The sequence below is a fragment of the Somniosus microcephalus genome, chromosome 11 (genome assembly GCF_052327205.1).
Source record: "Somniosus microcephalus isolate GS21.2 chromosome 11, FLI_Smic_1.0, whole genome shotgun sequence".
In the NCBI taxonomy this organism is placed as follows: Eukaryota; Metazoa; Chordata; class Chondrichthyes; order Squaliformes; family Somniosidae; genus Somniosus; species Somniosus microcephalus.
The window spans coordinates 27,936,837-27,954,793 of NC_140997.1; the positions used below are offsets into that span (position 1 = coordinate 27,936,837).

At 45.6% G+C, this 17,957-nt stretch overlaps 1 protein-coding gene across 4 annotated transcripts in view; it reads left to right on the forward strand.

Moving 5' to 3' along the window:
- The window catches only part of ttyh3a (tweety family member 3a), a 217,371-nt gene that overhangs the window by 142,352 nt on the left and 57,062 nt on the right, over positions 1-17,957 (forward strand). For all 4 annotated transcript variants that reach the window (XM_086000409.1, XM_086000411.1, XM_086000412.1 and 1 more), the window contains exon 7: positions 3,185-3,260. In XM_086000409.1, coding sequence (XP_085856535.1) covers positions 3,185-3,260 — 76 coding nt within the window. The remainder of the gene's footprint in view (positions 1-3,184; positions 3,261-17,957) is intronic.

The following is a 17,957-nucleotide window of genomic DNA, read 5'->3' on the forward strand; positions in this document are numbered from 1 at the left end:
GTATCTTAAGACTGACGTACAGAAGCCTGCTATGGCTTTATATACAGGGGTGGTCACTGCCGGTACTGCAGTATAGAATCAGTTCTTCTCTTAAAGGTACATACACAACACAAACCAATTAATACAGACAACTTAACACATTGTCCGTTCAATTAGTTGTGATTTATGATCATCACGAGGAAGAAAATATTGATAGATTGCTGTGGGATTTGTTTTAATACATTGAGATTGATAGCTGATTATAATGAAGGCCTCATTATTGTTATGTGTCCGTCAGCCAAGTTTATAATATTATAAAATTAGGAAGTATGGAAGCAACCAGAAACGAAAAGGTGAAGTGGAAATGAGAAGGCATAGCTACTGTTATGTGAAACAGTATGGAAAAGATTGTAGAATGTTGCATAATAGATTAGAATGGTTTGAAAGGTTAATTAAATAATATTCTGTTCTCAAGCTGATGTGTGAATGGAATTTTTAAGTTGCATACCAATTCACATGTGCCTGGGTGTGAAAAGATCAAGATTAGATTATTTTGGGTAAGCACTTAAGACATTAAATTGGCTTTATTATGGCTCAAAGGATGCATTATTTTGCATTGTGAATGAAGTTTTGTAATTTATTGACGCAAATTAACCTGGTAAACCTATTTATTGCGGGTATAGTTGATATATAATTGTTAAATAAACTCTCTCGGTGAAAATAACCTCCAGGTTATCTAATATAATAACATGTAATGTCATGCAAGAGACGAGGAAAGGGAAGATTAAGGATATAGGCCAGAATGTCCCAGCTTTTTGTTTCTGTGGACTGTGTAGTTGCATACCTTGGAGCCTAGGAGGCCGCATGTAAACTTTACATTTATGTTCCCTTTATGTATCTTAAGTTGCTGATACCAACAGATCTTGGTGTTCTGATTTAGGATTTATTCATCATTGAGGCAACATCACTTTTAAAAACAACAGCCTTTTCCAAACCCCTCTTCCTCAAACATACAAAAAGGGCAAGCCAGCCAATAAGAAATATATAGGTGCAGGTAGGATTGAGTTACCTGGGCTTTGTGTGGGGGGAAAACTGTATAAATGGAGCCTGGTAATTGTTAAACATCTTTTGTACAATGTGGAGATATTGCTCTGCAACTGACAGATCAAGCTAGTGATAATTAAGAATGCTTAAGTCATGTATAGTCAACAGCATTGAACATGTGAAAATTGGATAGTGAATGTTGACAGTAGAAGACTGGAGGCATTTGAGTTGTGATATTTTGAAAATAAGTTGGACAAGAATGATTAAGAAGATGGTCCTCAACATACACAAGAGAGAAGTGATGAGACTGATGATGCTAAAAAAAAATGATGACAACTTGGTACAATATTCAAGAGTCGCAAGGAAAGCTCTTGGGTTTGTTACTGTCTGGATAAGTTGAATAGGACATGAAAAGGAGGACATGAAAGCATGCATTAGATGATGTGATGGAATGGGCAAATGGAACATCAGAAATTGACACGATCCACTTTTTTTGGCAGCTGGGTGTCTGCCATGCATGGAAATCCAGTACAATGTTTAATATTCTCCAAATCAAGCGACTGAGAAATCCGCACAAGTATTTTTTCTGTTTGTTGGATGGAGTGTGCATATTCTTCCTATCGGAGCACACCCCACTTTCTCATTGCAGTGTGCTCTGATGCAGGCTGGCAATAGCCAAAGCTTGGCGACCCTGGACCCCAGGGGCACTGCTGGAGTTAAACCACTTAAAAGTACACAGCTTAGCAATGCAAAGCACTGCAGGTTTCCTACTACTTGTCCAGCTAGGACTACTCAATCTCTTCGGACATGGACTTGCAGGGCTATCTGGAGCTGAGTGAGAAGAATGCCAGCTTTCAGTGACAAATCTACCCCTCAAGGCCCTATCAATGAGCCATGCTGGGTGGGTAATCATCAGTGTCCTGGAGTACTGGAGACTTGCCTGACTCAGCTATCTGATAACTGAGTCAACCTTCCTTGGCAGACTTGGTAATCCGATAACTGTTCGAATCTTCCATTACCTGATTTACCACCTCGGCTCCAATTTAATCCAAAGAGGTTCGACTCCTTTCCTCCCTCTTTTCCCTTCCCACACCACCCCCCCCCCCCCCCCCCCCAAAAAAAAAGGATCATCATTAGTTAGTTGTTAAAAAACAGAAATATGGGTTTGAACCTTAGCCAGGCGGATAGCAGATGCCAGAGATTTCTCATGGTTGAGCAAATCAACCGATGTAAAATGTTTGAGTGCATTACCTCCATCCTTCTGACCACAGCATTGCTGGATTTAAACCACCTAAACTACACAGATTACTTGTGCAGAGCACTGGTAGATTTCCATTGAATTGTGGTTCCACCATTTGGAGCAGCTACTTGCCTCGATGCAACCCAGTGCTGGTAGACTACAAGCTCTGGGCATATGAATGTATTGTTCCATACCCAACCTCTAGGTGACTCCTTCCAGCAGTTGTCATGAAAGCCTCAATGTTTCCTCCTCATCTGCCTGCAGGTTTCCAGCAAAGTCTAACAATGCAATTGGAAAACCAAGAATGGGCCAAGCTATACTCAACCACATGGCCAATTGTCATGCCACTGAAAACCCCATGTTGTGTCCACGTGATTGCTTTTCAAGGTTTATCAATCAGTAAGCACCCCTGTTGCAGGGATTTGTATCACCGTTGAAGCTCCAGGATTCACGTATTCTGATCTTGCATAAGGAGTGACGAAGTCAGTAAACTATTTTGCAGTGTCATCCAGAAATTTACATACAGTTAATGGTCCTTAGGCATTCAACATCTGCAGCTTTTGAAAAACATATACTGATTCTGTAACACTCAAATGTCATTGTTCAAATCATAAGCTATGAAATCTCCAGATGGCCGATTGAGATGGTGACGTCAATCTCCATTGAATTTATAGCCATATCATTATATTATGACTCCCTGGTTCAGTGTTGCGGTATATTTGTGATCAGAAGTTTTTGTATCTGTATTTAAAAATTTTGTATCTGTATTTCAAGCTAGTGAAATCAGTCATAGACTTGGCCCCAACCCCAGTTAGTATAGCAAGAAATGGGTTGACTCTTTCCAAATCTGCTCTTACACAGTTTTCATTGACTCTTCTGTAATTGCACATTATTAACCTTGTGTTTTCATCTCTTGGCCAGGGATCTAGTGACTTCTGTGTGTCTCCTGATGCATATGTCTCCAAAATGGCAGATGAGCATGGCCTTATTGCTAAAGGTATGTTGTCCTTGAACAGAACTTGATAAGTAAGAGGTAAATTTCTCTGACTTTAATGTAACAGTACAGATGTTGGGATAATATTTTGCTGTTCCACCAACAAAATAAACAATGTACAATTAATAGGCTTGCAGTTAATAACTTGGCTAATGGTGTTTAATCTGAGGATTTCTTTTGCCGTGGTGACCAGTTGACCCAGAAATAGCTATATGTAATTTAGTCCAGGAGCTAACTAGGGTGAAATACCTCAATAAATGAAATTCCAGATTCCCTGCTTGGCAGATAATAAGTGCCTGTCTCTAAAGGTACAAGAAGTCTTGGTGTTCTTGAGGCTTGCTCTAGCACAAGCTCCAAACATTTTCTGTAGAGGATACTATTACTTTAAATTTATCCAGTCTTGGCTCCTGAACTGATATCTGACGTGCATTGTTTTGGCATGTTGTTTTGATGAATATAAAAGAATAAAACTCGTCAAGTTTCTGACATCCTGGCTTATCTGTATTTTGAAGATTCTGTTTGCAATTGGTAGACAGTTGAACTTCAATTTGAAGTTTATTTGTAAGTGATGGCTTCCATCTGAATTCCAATTATTTCTGAAATGTTTTTACCTTGCACATGTTTGGTGATATAAAAAATATAATGCAGATGTTTCCCAAAACATTTACAAGCCCATAAAGACTAGCAATTATGAAAATATCAGCCCTTGCAGATGGGCTTTAGAGGCCAACTTGCCTATGGCCAGAGCCAAATTAGAAGTCTAAGTGCCAGTGTTAGCATGTTGATATTTTCTGCCAGAGATCAGTGGCACCAGGCAGAGTACCCCAACTACCTGAGGAGGTTTTGGAAATTTGATGGAATTCATTTTGATTACTTTCAAGATTGCTTCTGGTGTTGTTGTCATTGACAACAACCCTCAAAAGTAAGTGGGATATCAACAACTCACATTTATATAGCACCTTTAACGTAGTAGAACGTCCCAAGGTGCTTCACAGGAGCATTATCAAACAAAATTTGACACCGAGCCACATGAGATATTGGAACAGGTCAAAGAGGTATGCAGAGAAGTGGAGAGGTTTAGGGAGGGAATTCCAGAGCTTCAGGGCCTTGGTAGCTGAAGGCATGGTCGCCAATGGTGGACAAATTAAATCGGGGATGTGCAAGAGACCAGAATTGGAGGAGTGCAGAGATCTTGGAGGGTTGTAGGGTTGGAGGAGGTTAAAGATGGGGAGGGATTTGAAAACAAAAGATTAAAAATTTTTAAATCGCGGCATTGCCGGACCAGGAACCACTGTAGGTCAGTGAGCACCAGGGTGATGTGTAATGGGAACTCGTAGGATATGGGCAACAGAGTTTTGGATGAGTTAAAGTTTATGGAGGGTGGAATATGGGAGGCTGGCCAGGTGAGCATTGGAATAGTCAAGTTTAGAGGTATCAAAAATGAAGTGGCTACGTATTTGCTTTCAATCATCATTTTTCATTGCACACATGCTTAATAAAATTACTTTAACTTGACCAACCCATTAAGTGTTTCTTAATTTGTTAATGGTCCTAATGGCTTATATTAATTATACAGTTACTAATGCAATCCAATCTGGATTATTTTAGCTGTTGATCTATGATGGATCCTAATCAGTGACTATATATTGTCAAATCATATTTTTAATTGATGTGTTATGCTTCAGTCTTCCAAAGACACGAGTTCAGAAAGCTGCAGGCGTGCTCAACCATGACATCTTTTCCATATTAATGAGTTTGTCCCAACATTAATAATCTTATTAAAAACACTCAATTGTAAAAGCAGACCAGATGAAATTTGTTTTAGCCAGGGTATTGCGTGATTTTTAAATAGTAAAATTTAGGAATTTTAAAACCTCTGATTCATGAGCACAATTTTCATCCTGTTATTTCTGGATATAAAATGCCTTCAAAGTGCAAGATGCATTCTTTGTAAAATAGTTTAAACCTACCCCACAGTTGAAGGTGACTTTGCATCCCTTGTTGGAAGCTTGTACCATTAATTGCTCATTACTGAAATTAATTAGGTAAATTATGTTTTTCATGGACTGTTTTATATAATCTAATGTCAATCTGGTTTGTCCTCGAAGTGAGAATAATCCACTGTCGGTTTATTTATTTCAGGATTAGATTGCTTTGCCTATGTGTTAGAAATTTGATGTTGGTTGTCCAAGATTTGGGATTTTGAAAATATTCTGGATTTTCTCACATTACCACATACATTATTTGCATTCAAGCCAATTTGTACTACTGGCCTAGAATTTTTTGGAAAAGTAATGGTGAGTTCACGGCGCACGGTGTTATTAGTGCGTATAAAAGCCCAGCAATTTGTGGTGAGTAAGAGATACGCCATGAGTTGCGAATTGCAGGACGATTTACGCTGCTCCGCCGTTGACCACGTAACAACGTGAGCTCGCTGTCAATTTCTCCATGAGTGTCAAGAAATTGCTGGATTTGCACAGTAAATACGAAGTAAACTCAGTGCAGAAACTTAGGTTGCTATTTCACAGCATAAGGTCTCTTAATAAGGTGATTTATGGTCCTGACATGCCATTCAACCTTGGAAGCCCAGTAAGACAACAATTTAGACTGTGGAGGCTCACTCCGGCAAGTAGTAAATTGTTCCTAGAGATTTTCTTTTAAAATAAAACCTTTCTTTTCTGTTTTTTTCCCCCCTCTCTCTCTCAATCCACTCTTTCCCTCTCAATTTCTCTTGGGTTGAATCAAAGTCAAATTAGATACTATTTCCTTTTCCATTGTTCACTCTGTTTATTTCTCTATCCTTAAATCTCATTGGTTAAGGAGTTAGACTGTTGGTCCCGTCATTCACCAAGGTCTCGGATACCCCGTTGACCTCGCCGTACCATTAGCAGTTCGCACCTCCAGCAATTTGTGGCGCAAAAACAATTGGAGCTGAAGGGTGAGGAAAAAAATCAAACTGACGGTGCATGCCACGAGATGCCCCGCTCCAGCTAATTGTGGGCCAATAGCATAGAGCGCTGTGACTTTTATTGGGAGGCTCTACTAGTTCTTATGGGGCATCAGTTACATAGAATTACACAGAAATACGTAGAATTTACAGCACAGAAACAGACCATTCGGTCCAATAGGTCTGTGCCAGTGTTTATGCTCCACACAAGCCTCACCCATTCTACTTCAATTAACCCTATCGGCTGTTGCTATCGAGGCTTGATTGCTTCCTACCGTATTGCTTAATTAAACAGTAGCACTGTAAGCGTCCTTGTCGCAACGGGAAACAATTGGTCAAGCAAACTTCGTTCAGTGCAGCTCATTTCATGTGTAATGTTTTGTTTACCATACAAAAGGATGTCTGATTTGTATGGAATTAAGAGCCAGTATCCATTTTGTAAAGTGCTCCTTTGAGATACATTATACTCCATCTCAATCCAGGGTATGAGATGCATTATACTCCATCTCAATCCAGGGTATGAGATGCATTATACTCCATCTCAATCCAGGGTATGAGATGCATTATACTCCATCTCAATCCAGGGTATGAGATGCATTATACTCCATCTCAATCCAGGGTATGAGATGCATTATCCTTTTTAGGTTACATTCCCAGCTGCTCGCATTTTTGCTACTCATTTTGTTCTCCCTAAGGTGAAACCATTGTTGGGCTCTTCAGTAGTTGTGATTAGAATCCTCACCTTTGTATGTCACTGGATCGCCTGATGGACATGATCTTCACCGCACGTCAATTACAAGAGAAATGCAGGGAACCGCACCAACCGCTGTACATGGCCTCCTTTGATCTCACAAAGGCCTTCGACACTGTCAACCGTGAGCGATTATGGAGTGTCCTCCTCAAAATCGGCTGCCCTCAGAAGTTTGTCACCATCCTCCATCTGCTTCATGATGACATGAAGCCGTGATCCTGACTAACAGTTCCACCACAGACCCAATTCACGTACGAACCGGGGTCAAGCAAGGCTGTGTCATCGCACCAACGCTCTTCTCGATCTTCCTTGCTGCAATGCTCCATCTCGCCCTCAGTACGCTCCCCACTGGAGTGGAGCTAATTTACAGAACAAACGGGAAACTGTTAAACCTCCATCTTCCAAAATTCTATAGACTCTGGAACAGTTCCCATGGATTGGAGGATAGCTAATGTAACCCCACTATTTAAAAAAGGTGGTAGAGAGAAAACGGGGAATTATAGACCGGTAAGTCTGACATCGGTAGTGGGGAAAATGCTGGAGTCCATGATAAAAGATGTAATAGCAGAGCACTTGGAAAACAGTGACGGGATCAGACAAAGTCAACATGGATTTACAAAAGGTAAATCATGCTTGACTAATCTACTAGAATTGTTTGAGGATGTAACTGGTAGAATAGATAAGGGAGAACCAGTGGATGTGGTGTATTTGGACTTTCAGAAGGCTTTCGATAAAGTCCCACATAAGAGATTAGCGTGAAAAGTTAAAGCACACGGGATTGGGGGTAAGGTAATGTCTTGGATAGAGAACTAGTTGGCAGACAGAAAGCAGAGTTGGAATAAATGGGTCTTTTTCCGAGTGGCAGGCAGTGACTAGTGGGGTACCGCAGGGATCGGTGCTAGCACCCCAGCTATTCACAATATATATAAATGATCTAGACGAGGGGACTAGATGTAATATCTCCAAGTTTGCAGACAACACAAAGCTGGGTGGGCATGTGTGCTGTGAGGAGGATGCAGAGAAACTCCAGTATGATTTGGACAGGTTGGGTGATTGGGCAGATGCATGGCAAATGCAGTATAATGTGGATAAATGCAAGGTTATCCACTTCGGTGGCAAAAACAGGAAGACAGATTATTATCTGAACGGCAATAGATTGGGAAAAGGGGAAGTGCAATGAGACCTGGGTGTCCTTGTGCACCAGTCGCTGAAGGTAAGCATGCAGGTGCAGCAGGCGGTTAAGGCGGCAAATGGTATGTTGGCCTTCGTAGCGAGAGGGTTTGAGTACAGGAACAAGGATATCTTGCTGCAGTTGTACAGGGCCTTGGTGAAATCACACCTTGCATATTGTGTGCAGTTTTGGTCACCTTATCTGAGGAAGGATGTTCTTGCCATGGAGAGAGTGCAGCGAAGATTCACCAGACTGATACCTGGGATGGCAGGAATGACATATGAGGAGAGATTGGGTCGATTAGGCTTATATTCGCTAGAGTTTAGAAGAATGAGAGGGGATCTCATTGAACTTTATAAAATTCTAACAGGACTAGACAGACTAGATGCAGGAAGGATGTTCCCGTTGGTGGGGGAGTCCAGAACCAGGGGTCACAGTCTAAGGATAAGGGGTAGGCCATTTAGGACTGAGATGAGGAGGAATTTCTTCACCCAGAGAGTGGTGAACCTGTGGAATTCTCTACCACACAAGGCAGTTGAGGCCAACTTATTAAATATGTTCAAGAAGGAGTTAGATATATTTCATAAGGCCAAAGGGATCAAGGGGTATGGGGAGAAAGCAGGGACAGGGTGCTGAATTTGGATGATCAGCCATGATCTCATTAAATGGCGGAACAGGCTTGAGGGGCCGAATGGCCTACTCCTACTCCTATCTTCTATGTTTCTTCAAGCTGCGCATTCCTGGAGAAGAAGTGACCGTGAATTAAACACTTAAAATAAAAGCAAAATATTGCGCCTCCTGCAAAGCTGAGATTTTTCTACACTCGTTTGTTGACTGTATCTATGTAACAAAGAAGAAGCATAATTTGAATTATGCTATCTAAATGAAAGCACCTGGCCTCCCTTTGGTTTGAGGGACCAGAACTCTAACTCAAATAAAGTACGGTACAGGTGAAATTATGGGGATTGACTCGCTGGAAACACAACTGTAGAGAAATATAGTAGAGATATCCTTATGATGGATGGTAAGGTGATAGCATTTCGAGGTCTAAGTAAATGAATAAGTTTCAGTATCATGGGGGATACTTACATTTTTCTGTGTGTCTCGCAATCTTGGATTTGTGCTGTAGATTGTGGGCTAGATTTTCAGTTGCTTGCGCCAGCAGTTAGCGCCTTAAGAGAAGTGATTTCCGGGCGCTATGCGTGTAGCGCCCGGGCGCAGCGCAGTTTGCGCCCCGCCCCAAATTAAGTTGCCCGTTAGCGCCGGCGCAAAGTTTAGCGCCCGCCCGGATGCGCGCGCAGAAAATGACGTCACATCCTCGTGCAACGCCCTTTGGCCGCCCCGATTGCAAACTTCAGTCGGACCGCCCCATTGTGCGGCGGGCGGCCGGAGCGTTTGGAAAAAGGAACGCAACACAACCAGCGCGGGCCCCGGGGGGCGCTAATTAAAGGGAACGTCCTCTCCAGTATAAAGGCCATCCTTTTTTCAGAAAACAGTCTTGTGCAACGCATTTCTGGAGACACAACAAGGAGGATAGCTAACTGGTTTCAAGCAGCAAGAGCCAGGTATTTTTGGACTCAGGCAACAGCGCTGCAAGTGGCCATTTGGAAATTAGAGTGTTTGCCAGGATTTGATGGGGGTTGCATGGGGTGCCAACGCGGAGCTGCAGCTCCATGTCCGTAGGGCTCGCAGACGCATTGTGAGAGGGGCAGCCCTGGCTAGAGGCAGAGGGGGCTACAGGCGTCGGCCACGTAGGCCTTACCCAGTCAGGCTATACCGCCAGCAGCGCTCCTACCTAAACATGAGTGCCGCGCGATGTGTTAAAAGGCTCCGATTCCGAAAGGGGGTGATTGCAGAGATCTGCCACCTGCTTCGCCGAGATCTGCGGCCAAAGCTCAGGTGCAGGACGTCTCTGTCGGTGGAAGTGAAGGTGACGGTGGCATTGAACTTCTATGCCACCGGCTCCTTCCAATACGCTGCTGGGGACATAGCAAACATCTCCCAGTACGGCGCGCATCGCTGCATCCGCCAGGTGACCGAAGCACTGTTCAGAAGGAGAAGCCAATTCATCTCCTTCCCCATGGCCCTGGAGAGCCAGCATCAGCGCGCATTGGGATTTTCCAGACTCGGGGAATTCCCCTTGGTGCAGGGCGCCATTGACTGTACGCATGTGGCTTTGCGGGCCCCTCTGGAGCATGGCGAGCAGTATCGCAACAGGAAGGGCTACCATTCTCTGAATGTGCAGCTGGTCTGTGACCACAAGCAGCGCATCATGGCAGTCAATGCCAGCTTCCCAGGCAGCAGCCACGATGCCTTTATCCTGCGGCAGAGTACTGTGCATGACATGTTCCAGGCACAGCCTCCCCCAAGAGGATGGCTACTCGGGGACAAAGGCTATCCTTTGTGCACCTGGCTCATGACCCCGCTCCGCGCGCCCAGGACCGCTGCTGAAGAGGCCTACAACGAGAGCCATCAAACCACCCGCAACATCATCGAGCTAACTATTGGGGTCCTCAAGCAGCGGTTCCGCTGCCTTGATCGCTCCGGAGGAGCTCTCCAGTATTCGCCGGACCGGGTCTCCCAATTTGTGGTGGTTTGCTGCATGCTACACAACCTGGCTATCCGCAGGACTCAGGCACTGCCACCTGACGTTGGACCAGCACCTCAGGAGGAGGAGCAGGAGGAGCATGAGGAGGAGGAGGAGGAGGAGGAGCAGGAGTACGTTCCCAGGAGGGAGCGACCAGGGCCAAGGGCCGCACGACGCCACCTTATTACACGGTACTTCTAAGCCCCCTGTCAGGGAATGGCCAGGGGCCATGAGGGAAGATGAATGCAGCCGCTCCGCAAGCCCTCAGCCGGCGAAGCCAACAAACACTAAGAAGAACAACCATGGAGACTGCATGAATAAAGATAATTTTTTATTACACAAAAATGAAAAGCCCTTCCCACATGAATCCCCAAAAACAATAAACGGGCCCCACAAAAAGCCCAACAAACGACTCACTCCCACAAACTGGGGAGGAGCCACTCCACCTTTATTGAAACCGGGCCTCAACGTCGGCCTAACGCAAAAAAAAAGCCCTCCAAAAGCACAACCATGGGCAAAATAAAGATGGCCACCGCCATATTAAAGGAAAGCTGGCCACACCCTCTACTGAGTGGCCCGCGAGGGCGAGACCTTGGCCAGCATTTTGCCTCCCCTGCCCTGCCTGCTGCTCCTTCGCAAGCTCTGCCCAGTGGCTGCTGCGAGGCTGGGGGAAGGCGCCTGAGGCTCAGATGCCCTTCCGCCAGATGCCGCTGGGGGGCGGCCTACACGGCGTTTGGGCCTCGAGGGGCCGTCTCCTGAGTGGCGCACCTGAGCCTGGCCACCATCAGCTGCAGCCGCTTGCCCTTGACGCCCCAGAGGGGGAATGGCGGCGACGGATGGCGCAATGTGGGCCAGCTGGCGTCTGGGATGCGCTGGCTGGTGCTGTGGCGCGGTGGCACTCGGCCGGGCCCGCACTGCAGGATCCGCAGCAATCAGCCGACGGCCGGCTTGCTGGGATGGTCCAGCGCGGCGCCTGCCCTGGCGATGCCTGCCTGAGACAGCGCGTGTGGCAGCAGTGAGTGGCCCTGTGGTCCTGGTGTGCGCGCGCATCACATCCGCCAGGGTCTTGACGGCATCAGTTAGCATGCGGCCAGTCGCGGCAGTTGCTGCCCCGAACTCGCGCACACTGGTCGCCAGTGACTCGATGGCCTCAGGCATGCGCCCCACCACGCTCATGAGCTCCGTGTGGCGCCGGTCCGAGTCGTCGGCCATCTGATCGAGCTTCCGCACCTCCTCCGAAGTGAAGGTGTCCGGACTGGAGTCGCGACTCTCCCGCTGGGGAGGAGGGGGCCGAACTAGGGGACCCTTGCCGCGTTGGTGACGGCGAGTGTGCCGAGCAGCAGCACACCCCTCTGATCCTTCCCCCCTTTGGGGGGAAGGCCGCGGGCCACGCGCACGGCTGCTGGGTGGCTGGACGCCACTGGTCCCAGAAGCTGCATTGCCCTGCGACAGTTCCTCCAGGCACTCGTCCAGTGAGGAGGTGTCGAGCATTTCCTCCTCTCCTGCGGGACGTGACTGTTCCCCCGAAGGTCAGGCTTGCTCCTCCTCCTCCTCCTGGTTGGAGGTGCTGTCACTGGCAGCCTCAGGGTCCTGGTCGTCACCAGCTGAAAGCAGGAATGCACAAGAGTAGCTTCAGAGTGAGGAGACGGCGTCAGCGAGGGAGTTAGGACTGGTGGGATTCAGCGCATTGGTGGGACAGTGGCAAAGGAGGTAGCTCGGATGGGCCAGTGCGACGCGAGAGGGCCAAAAGGCGAGGTCCTTACCATTGCCGGGCAGTGGAGGGTCGGATACACCGCACGCTGTGGGGACAATCACACGGGCTCCCATGAGCACACACACGCGCTCCTCCAGCCGAGTGAGCTTCTGCAGCTTGGCGCGGCCACCCCTGGCACGGGCCTGGCGATTAAACGCTACTTTAGCCTGCAAGAGAGAGGACGGGCTGTAAGTGCGCAGTGAAGCCCTGATGTAGTGTGCACTGCCTCCCATGGTGGAATAGCTTGGACAGAGTGAAGCCCTGATGTACTGTCCACTGCCTCCCATGGTGGAATAGCTGGGCCAAAGTGTAGAGTGCCGAATGGCCATTTGATGCTCATGACTGTCCCAATGCTGCTGGCTGAGGGCTGGCCAAAAGGACTTTCAGGTCCCTTTGCCCATCATGTCAGGTGTACATGCAAGAATGAGGAGGAGACTGGAAAGGCTACTCACCCTCACAATCCTGGTCAGATCGTTGTATTTCTTACGGCATTGTGTGTGGGTCCTGGGGGCCTCGCCGGTGAACGTCACCCTCTGGGCGATCTGCTTCCAGGCTTTGGTGTAGTCGTGGTGGGTTGGATTCCTCCCACTCTCTGGAAACAAGATCTTGCGCCTCACCTCCAGAGCTGTGACCATTATGTCCAGATCACCCTCTGAGAAGCGCAGGGCACGCTGACGGGCCTTCTCTGGCGTTGCCATGACTCCCTGGGGCTGAGCAGTAGTGTTGAGGCCTCTTTGCAAGGCTGCAGTGTGCAGGGCGTGGCAGCAGACCAATTCGTCCCTTCCCCCTTTAAGAGCTGGTCGGCACCACGGGGTCTGCTGTCAGTGCAAAAATGACCGCACCCGTGCTGCGCCCCGCCTGGGCGCTATCCCTCTGGACCGCCGGCTTAGCGCCTAAAGAGAGTAGTGGAACGCCTCTTTTAGCGCTCCACCAACCTCTTAGGGCGAAGCCACTGAATTCCCGGCAACGGGGCGCTACTTTGGGGCGGGCGCTAACTTCGGGCGGGCGCTAAGGTTAGCGCCCCAAAACTGCCTATACTGAAAATCTAGCCCTGTATGTTTATAACTGACATTTCAAACAGTGCCATTCTTTAAACTGTCTGATAACTTCACAGTGTAGTAGTTTCCCAGACAGCTTTGACAACCTTTGCAATTCATCAGAAAGCGAGACCCTTGGGTAATTGGTCTGTCTGCTCTCATCAGCTGTAAATTGAGCTGAATGTCTTCCCTTGTGGGCAGTGAGGCAGAAGCTGGATCTCCTGCTGTGATTGAAATAGCACTGTTCGTTTTACCTAGTGTCTTATAAATGGTCCATTTTGGTATGAATAGGCTAAATAATTGGATTGTGGTTATTCGTAAAACAATGATTTTGCTTGGTCTGGAATTTCTTTGCATGTGTTGGGATGACATCTGAACGTAGTCAGTTCTCTTCTTCCCCACCTATACAATTATGTCAATTGGATGTTAATTCTGTTTGCTAAATATTCTGCTTTAGTACATTTTGGTGTCATGTACGTGGTTTAATGTGATTGTACCCATGTTAAAGGAAATCTCTTCTGATTTAATAGTCCCTGTGCGAGCCAAAAGTAAGAAAAGAGCGTTCTGTCCCAAGGCTTTGCCTGAAGTATTTACTCCACCGTGATCAAGGTTACACAACAAACCTATCAAAACAGCAACAACTTGCATTTATATAGTGCCTTTAACGTAGTAAAACATCCCAAAGCGCATCACAGGAACGTGTCAAACAAAATTTGACACAGCCGCATGAGATACTAGGACAGATGACCAAAAGCTTGGTCAAAGAGGTAGGTTTTAAGGAGCATTTTAAAGGAGGAGAGAGAGGTGGAGAAACTTGAGAATTCCAGAGCTTAGGGCCTAGGGAGCTGAAGGCATGGCCACTAATGGTGGAGTGATTAAAATCGGGGATGCGCCGGAGGCCAGAATTGGAGGAGCACAGAGATCTCTGAGGATTGTTGGGCTGAAGGAGAATACAGAGATAGGGAGGGACAAGGCTATTGAGGGATTTGAAAACCAGGATGAGAATTTTAAAATTGAGGCGTTTCTGGACCAGGAGCCAATGTACGTCAGGGAGCACAGCGAAAACAAACAAATCTTTGACAAACTCTCATATATAAAAGCCAATCATTTTAACTAATCGTGCTGTGTGGCACCACAGAGTGGTGAGATGCTAATTAGCTCGGCCTCTTGATTACCAGATTCTGACAGTGCTGTTGTGAGGGGCTATTGTAGGGATAGTTGCCTCAAACTGCCGTTGCACACTACCTCATCGTCTGTTCACAGCAGTTGTGACTTCCACTTTTATGGGTTGTAAGAGATGTTGTTTTAACTCGTGGTGATATTTTTATACAAGTTCAGTTTGCAAGGGCTTAACTACCGGGGGATAGCAACATTTGATATAACATTGAAACCCGCAGACTTCAATCCAGACGGCTGCCATAGCAATTGGGAATGTTAGTTAGGAATCAGTGGAAATTGTTGAGTACATGCTGTAGCAGATCACACCATCTCGATGATAAAATGGTTCTGATGATAGTTGATCCACCTGAAAAGTTAACTTGTTTCTCTCTCCAAAGATGTTGCCTGATCTGAGTATTTCCAGCATTTTCAGTTTTTATTTTAGATTTCCAGCATCCGCTTTTGTGATAAAATGGTTCCTGGGTTGGAGTCCAACAGGCAGACCTGCTAGCCATGAGATTGTTGATTTTTGCATAATATTGTAACTTTAAGACAATGGGAAGACACCTGGGTTAGTTAGCTAAAATGGTCATCCCATTGAGAAAATACTGTTGGCCATCAACATAGACGGTCTCCTTTGTTTTCAGTCAATGCTTTTATACACACACAGATTTAAGACAGGATACTGAGAACTCTTATCTGAGACACCAGACTGCGCATATGAACGTATGGAGATTGTAACAGAGGAAGACATGGCCAGTTAGATTCAAATGAACTATCTTGAAAGTGAGTTTTTGCCTAGAACAGTGGCAGAGTTGCTTTTATGTTGCCTTCATGTACACCACTATGGTGCAAATACCTGAATTTCTTATTCCCACCGAGAGGAAGTGGGAGGACAATACTCACCGAACACTGTCTGGAATGTGTAATTTGATCCATTCATTGTCAAGCAGGCTACAGAGTTCAGACAAGGCACAGTGCTAACAGTAATACAAAGGCAAATATTGCGGATGCTGGAAATCTGAAATATAAATAGAAAATGCTGGAACTACTCTGGCCAGGCAGAATCTGTACAGAGAAACCGAGTTAATGTTTCAGGTCGGTGACCTTTTGTCAGAACTGGAACATGTTAGAGATGTAACCAGTTTTTCTCCACAGATGAGTATTTCTAGAATTTTCTGTTTATGGTGCTAACAATACTTATTTCAGAGAACAGACAGTAACCTGTTTTGTTTTAAAATTTTAAATTATATCAAAATCTTGACTTGTTATTGGAATAATTTGACATGTAAATTATGCTACTCCAAATCTGAATTATTTCTTTTAATACAAAAGCAAAATATTTTTAATGTTGCTTTTAACAATATTGAAAGACGATGGTCATGAAATTTATTTCAATGGGTTTCCTAAACTATATTGTGAAATATAGAAATTATCATTTAAGTTTTAAGATAGTGTGATAGGATGCCTAGGTCTGGCTGCTAGTGCAGTTGGACTTCAATTAGGATCCAGTACAATGTTAATTATCATGACACTGCCACCATGCAAACTTCAATTAGCAGCAATGAGGCAGAATATTGTCTCTGTCAAAACAATGTCAATTACCTATTTCTTGAAAATTGCCATTCCTTAACCACCTGACGGCATTAAATGAGTTTCTAATGAAGAGCTAACTAATGGACAGGCCTGTACTGTGCATTGCTAGGAAACTCTTAAATATCTGCTGGGGTTAGGGGTAATATATTAGCACGGATAGAGGATTGGTTAACAGACAGAAAGCAGAGCGTAGGGATAAACGGGGTTTTTCAGGTTGGCAGGCTGTAATTAGTGGGGTGCCACAAGAATTGGTGCTTGGGCCTCGGCTATTTTCAATTTATATTAATGACTTGGATGAAGGGACCGAGTGCAATGTATCCAAGTTTGCTGCTGATAGAAAGCTAGGTGGGAAAGTAAGCTGTGAGGAGGACACAGACTGCAAAGGGATATAGACAGATTAAGTGAGTGGGCAAGAATGTGGCAGATGGCGTTTGAAGGCAAATCGTGTTTAACTAACTTGAGTTTTTTGATGAGGCAACAGAGAAGGTTGATGAGGGCAATGCGGTTAATGTGGTGTACATGGACTTCCAAAAGGGATTTGATAAAGTGCCAGCAAAGTCGAAGCCCATGCAATAAAAGGGATAGTGGATACGAAATTGGCTACGTGACAGGAAACAGAGAGTAGTGGTGAGCGGTTGTTTTTCGGACTGGAGGAAGGTATACAGTGGTGGTTCCCCAGGGGTCGGGACTAGGACCACTGCTTTTCTTGATAAATATTGATGACTTAAACTTTGTACAGGGCACAATTTCAAAATTTGCAGATGAGACAAAACTTGGAAGTATAGTGAACAGTGAGAAGGATAGTGATAGACTTCAAGAAGACATGGACAGGCTGGTGGAATGGACAGACGCGTGGCAGATGAAATTTAACATAGAAAAGTGCGAAGTGATACATTTTGGTAGGAAGAACGAGGAGAGGCAATATAAACTAAAGGGTACAATTCTAAAGGGGGTGCATGAACAGAGAGACCTGGGGGTATCTGTGCACAAATCATTGAAGGTGGCAGGGCAGGTTCAGAAAGGTTAAAAAAGCATACGGGATCCTGGGCTTCATAAATAGAGGCATACAGTACAAAAGCAAGGAAGTTATGATGAACCTTTTATAAAACACTGGTTTGGCCTCAACTGGAGTATTCTGTCCAATTCTGGGCACCGCACTTTAGGAAGGATGTGAAGGCCTTAGAGAGGGTGCAGAAAAGATTTGCAAGAATGGCTCCAGGGATGAGGAGCTTCAGTTACATGGATAGATCGAAGAAGCTGGGGTTGTTCTTAGAGCAGAGAAGGTTGAGAGGAGATTTGATAGCTGTTCAAAATCATGAGGGGTCTGGACAGAGTAGAGAGAGAGAGAAAAACTGTTCCCATTGGCAGAAGGGTCGAGAACCAGAGGACACAGATTTAAGGTGATTGGCAGAAGGATCAAAGGCGACACGAGGAAAAACCCTTTTACTCGGCGAGTGGTTAGGATCTGGAATTCACTGCCTGAAAGGGTGGTGGAGGCTTTAAAAAGGAAATTGGATAAGTACCTGAAGGAAAAAAAAAATTGCAGGGCTATGGGGAGAGGGCGGGGGAGTGGGACTAGCTGAAGTACTCTTGCAGAGAGCTGGCACGGGCTCGACGGGCCGAATAGCCTCTTTCTGTGCTGTAACCATTCTGATTCTATAATAGGTTATTCACTTTGGTAGGAAGAATAGAAAAACAAT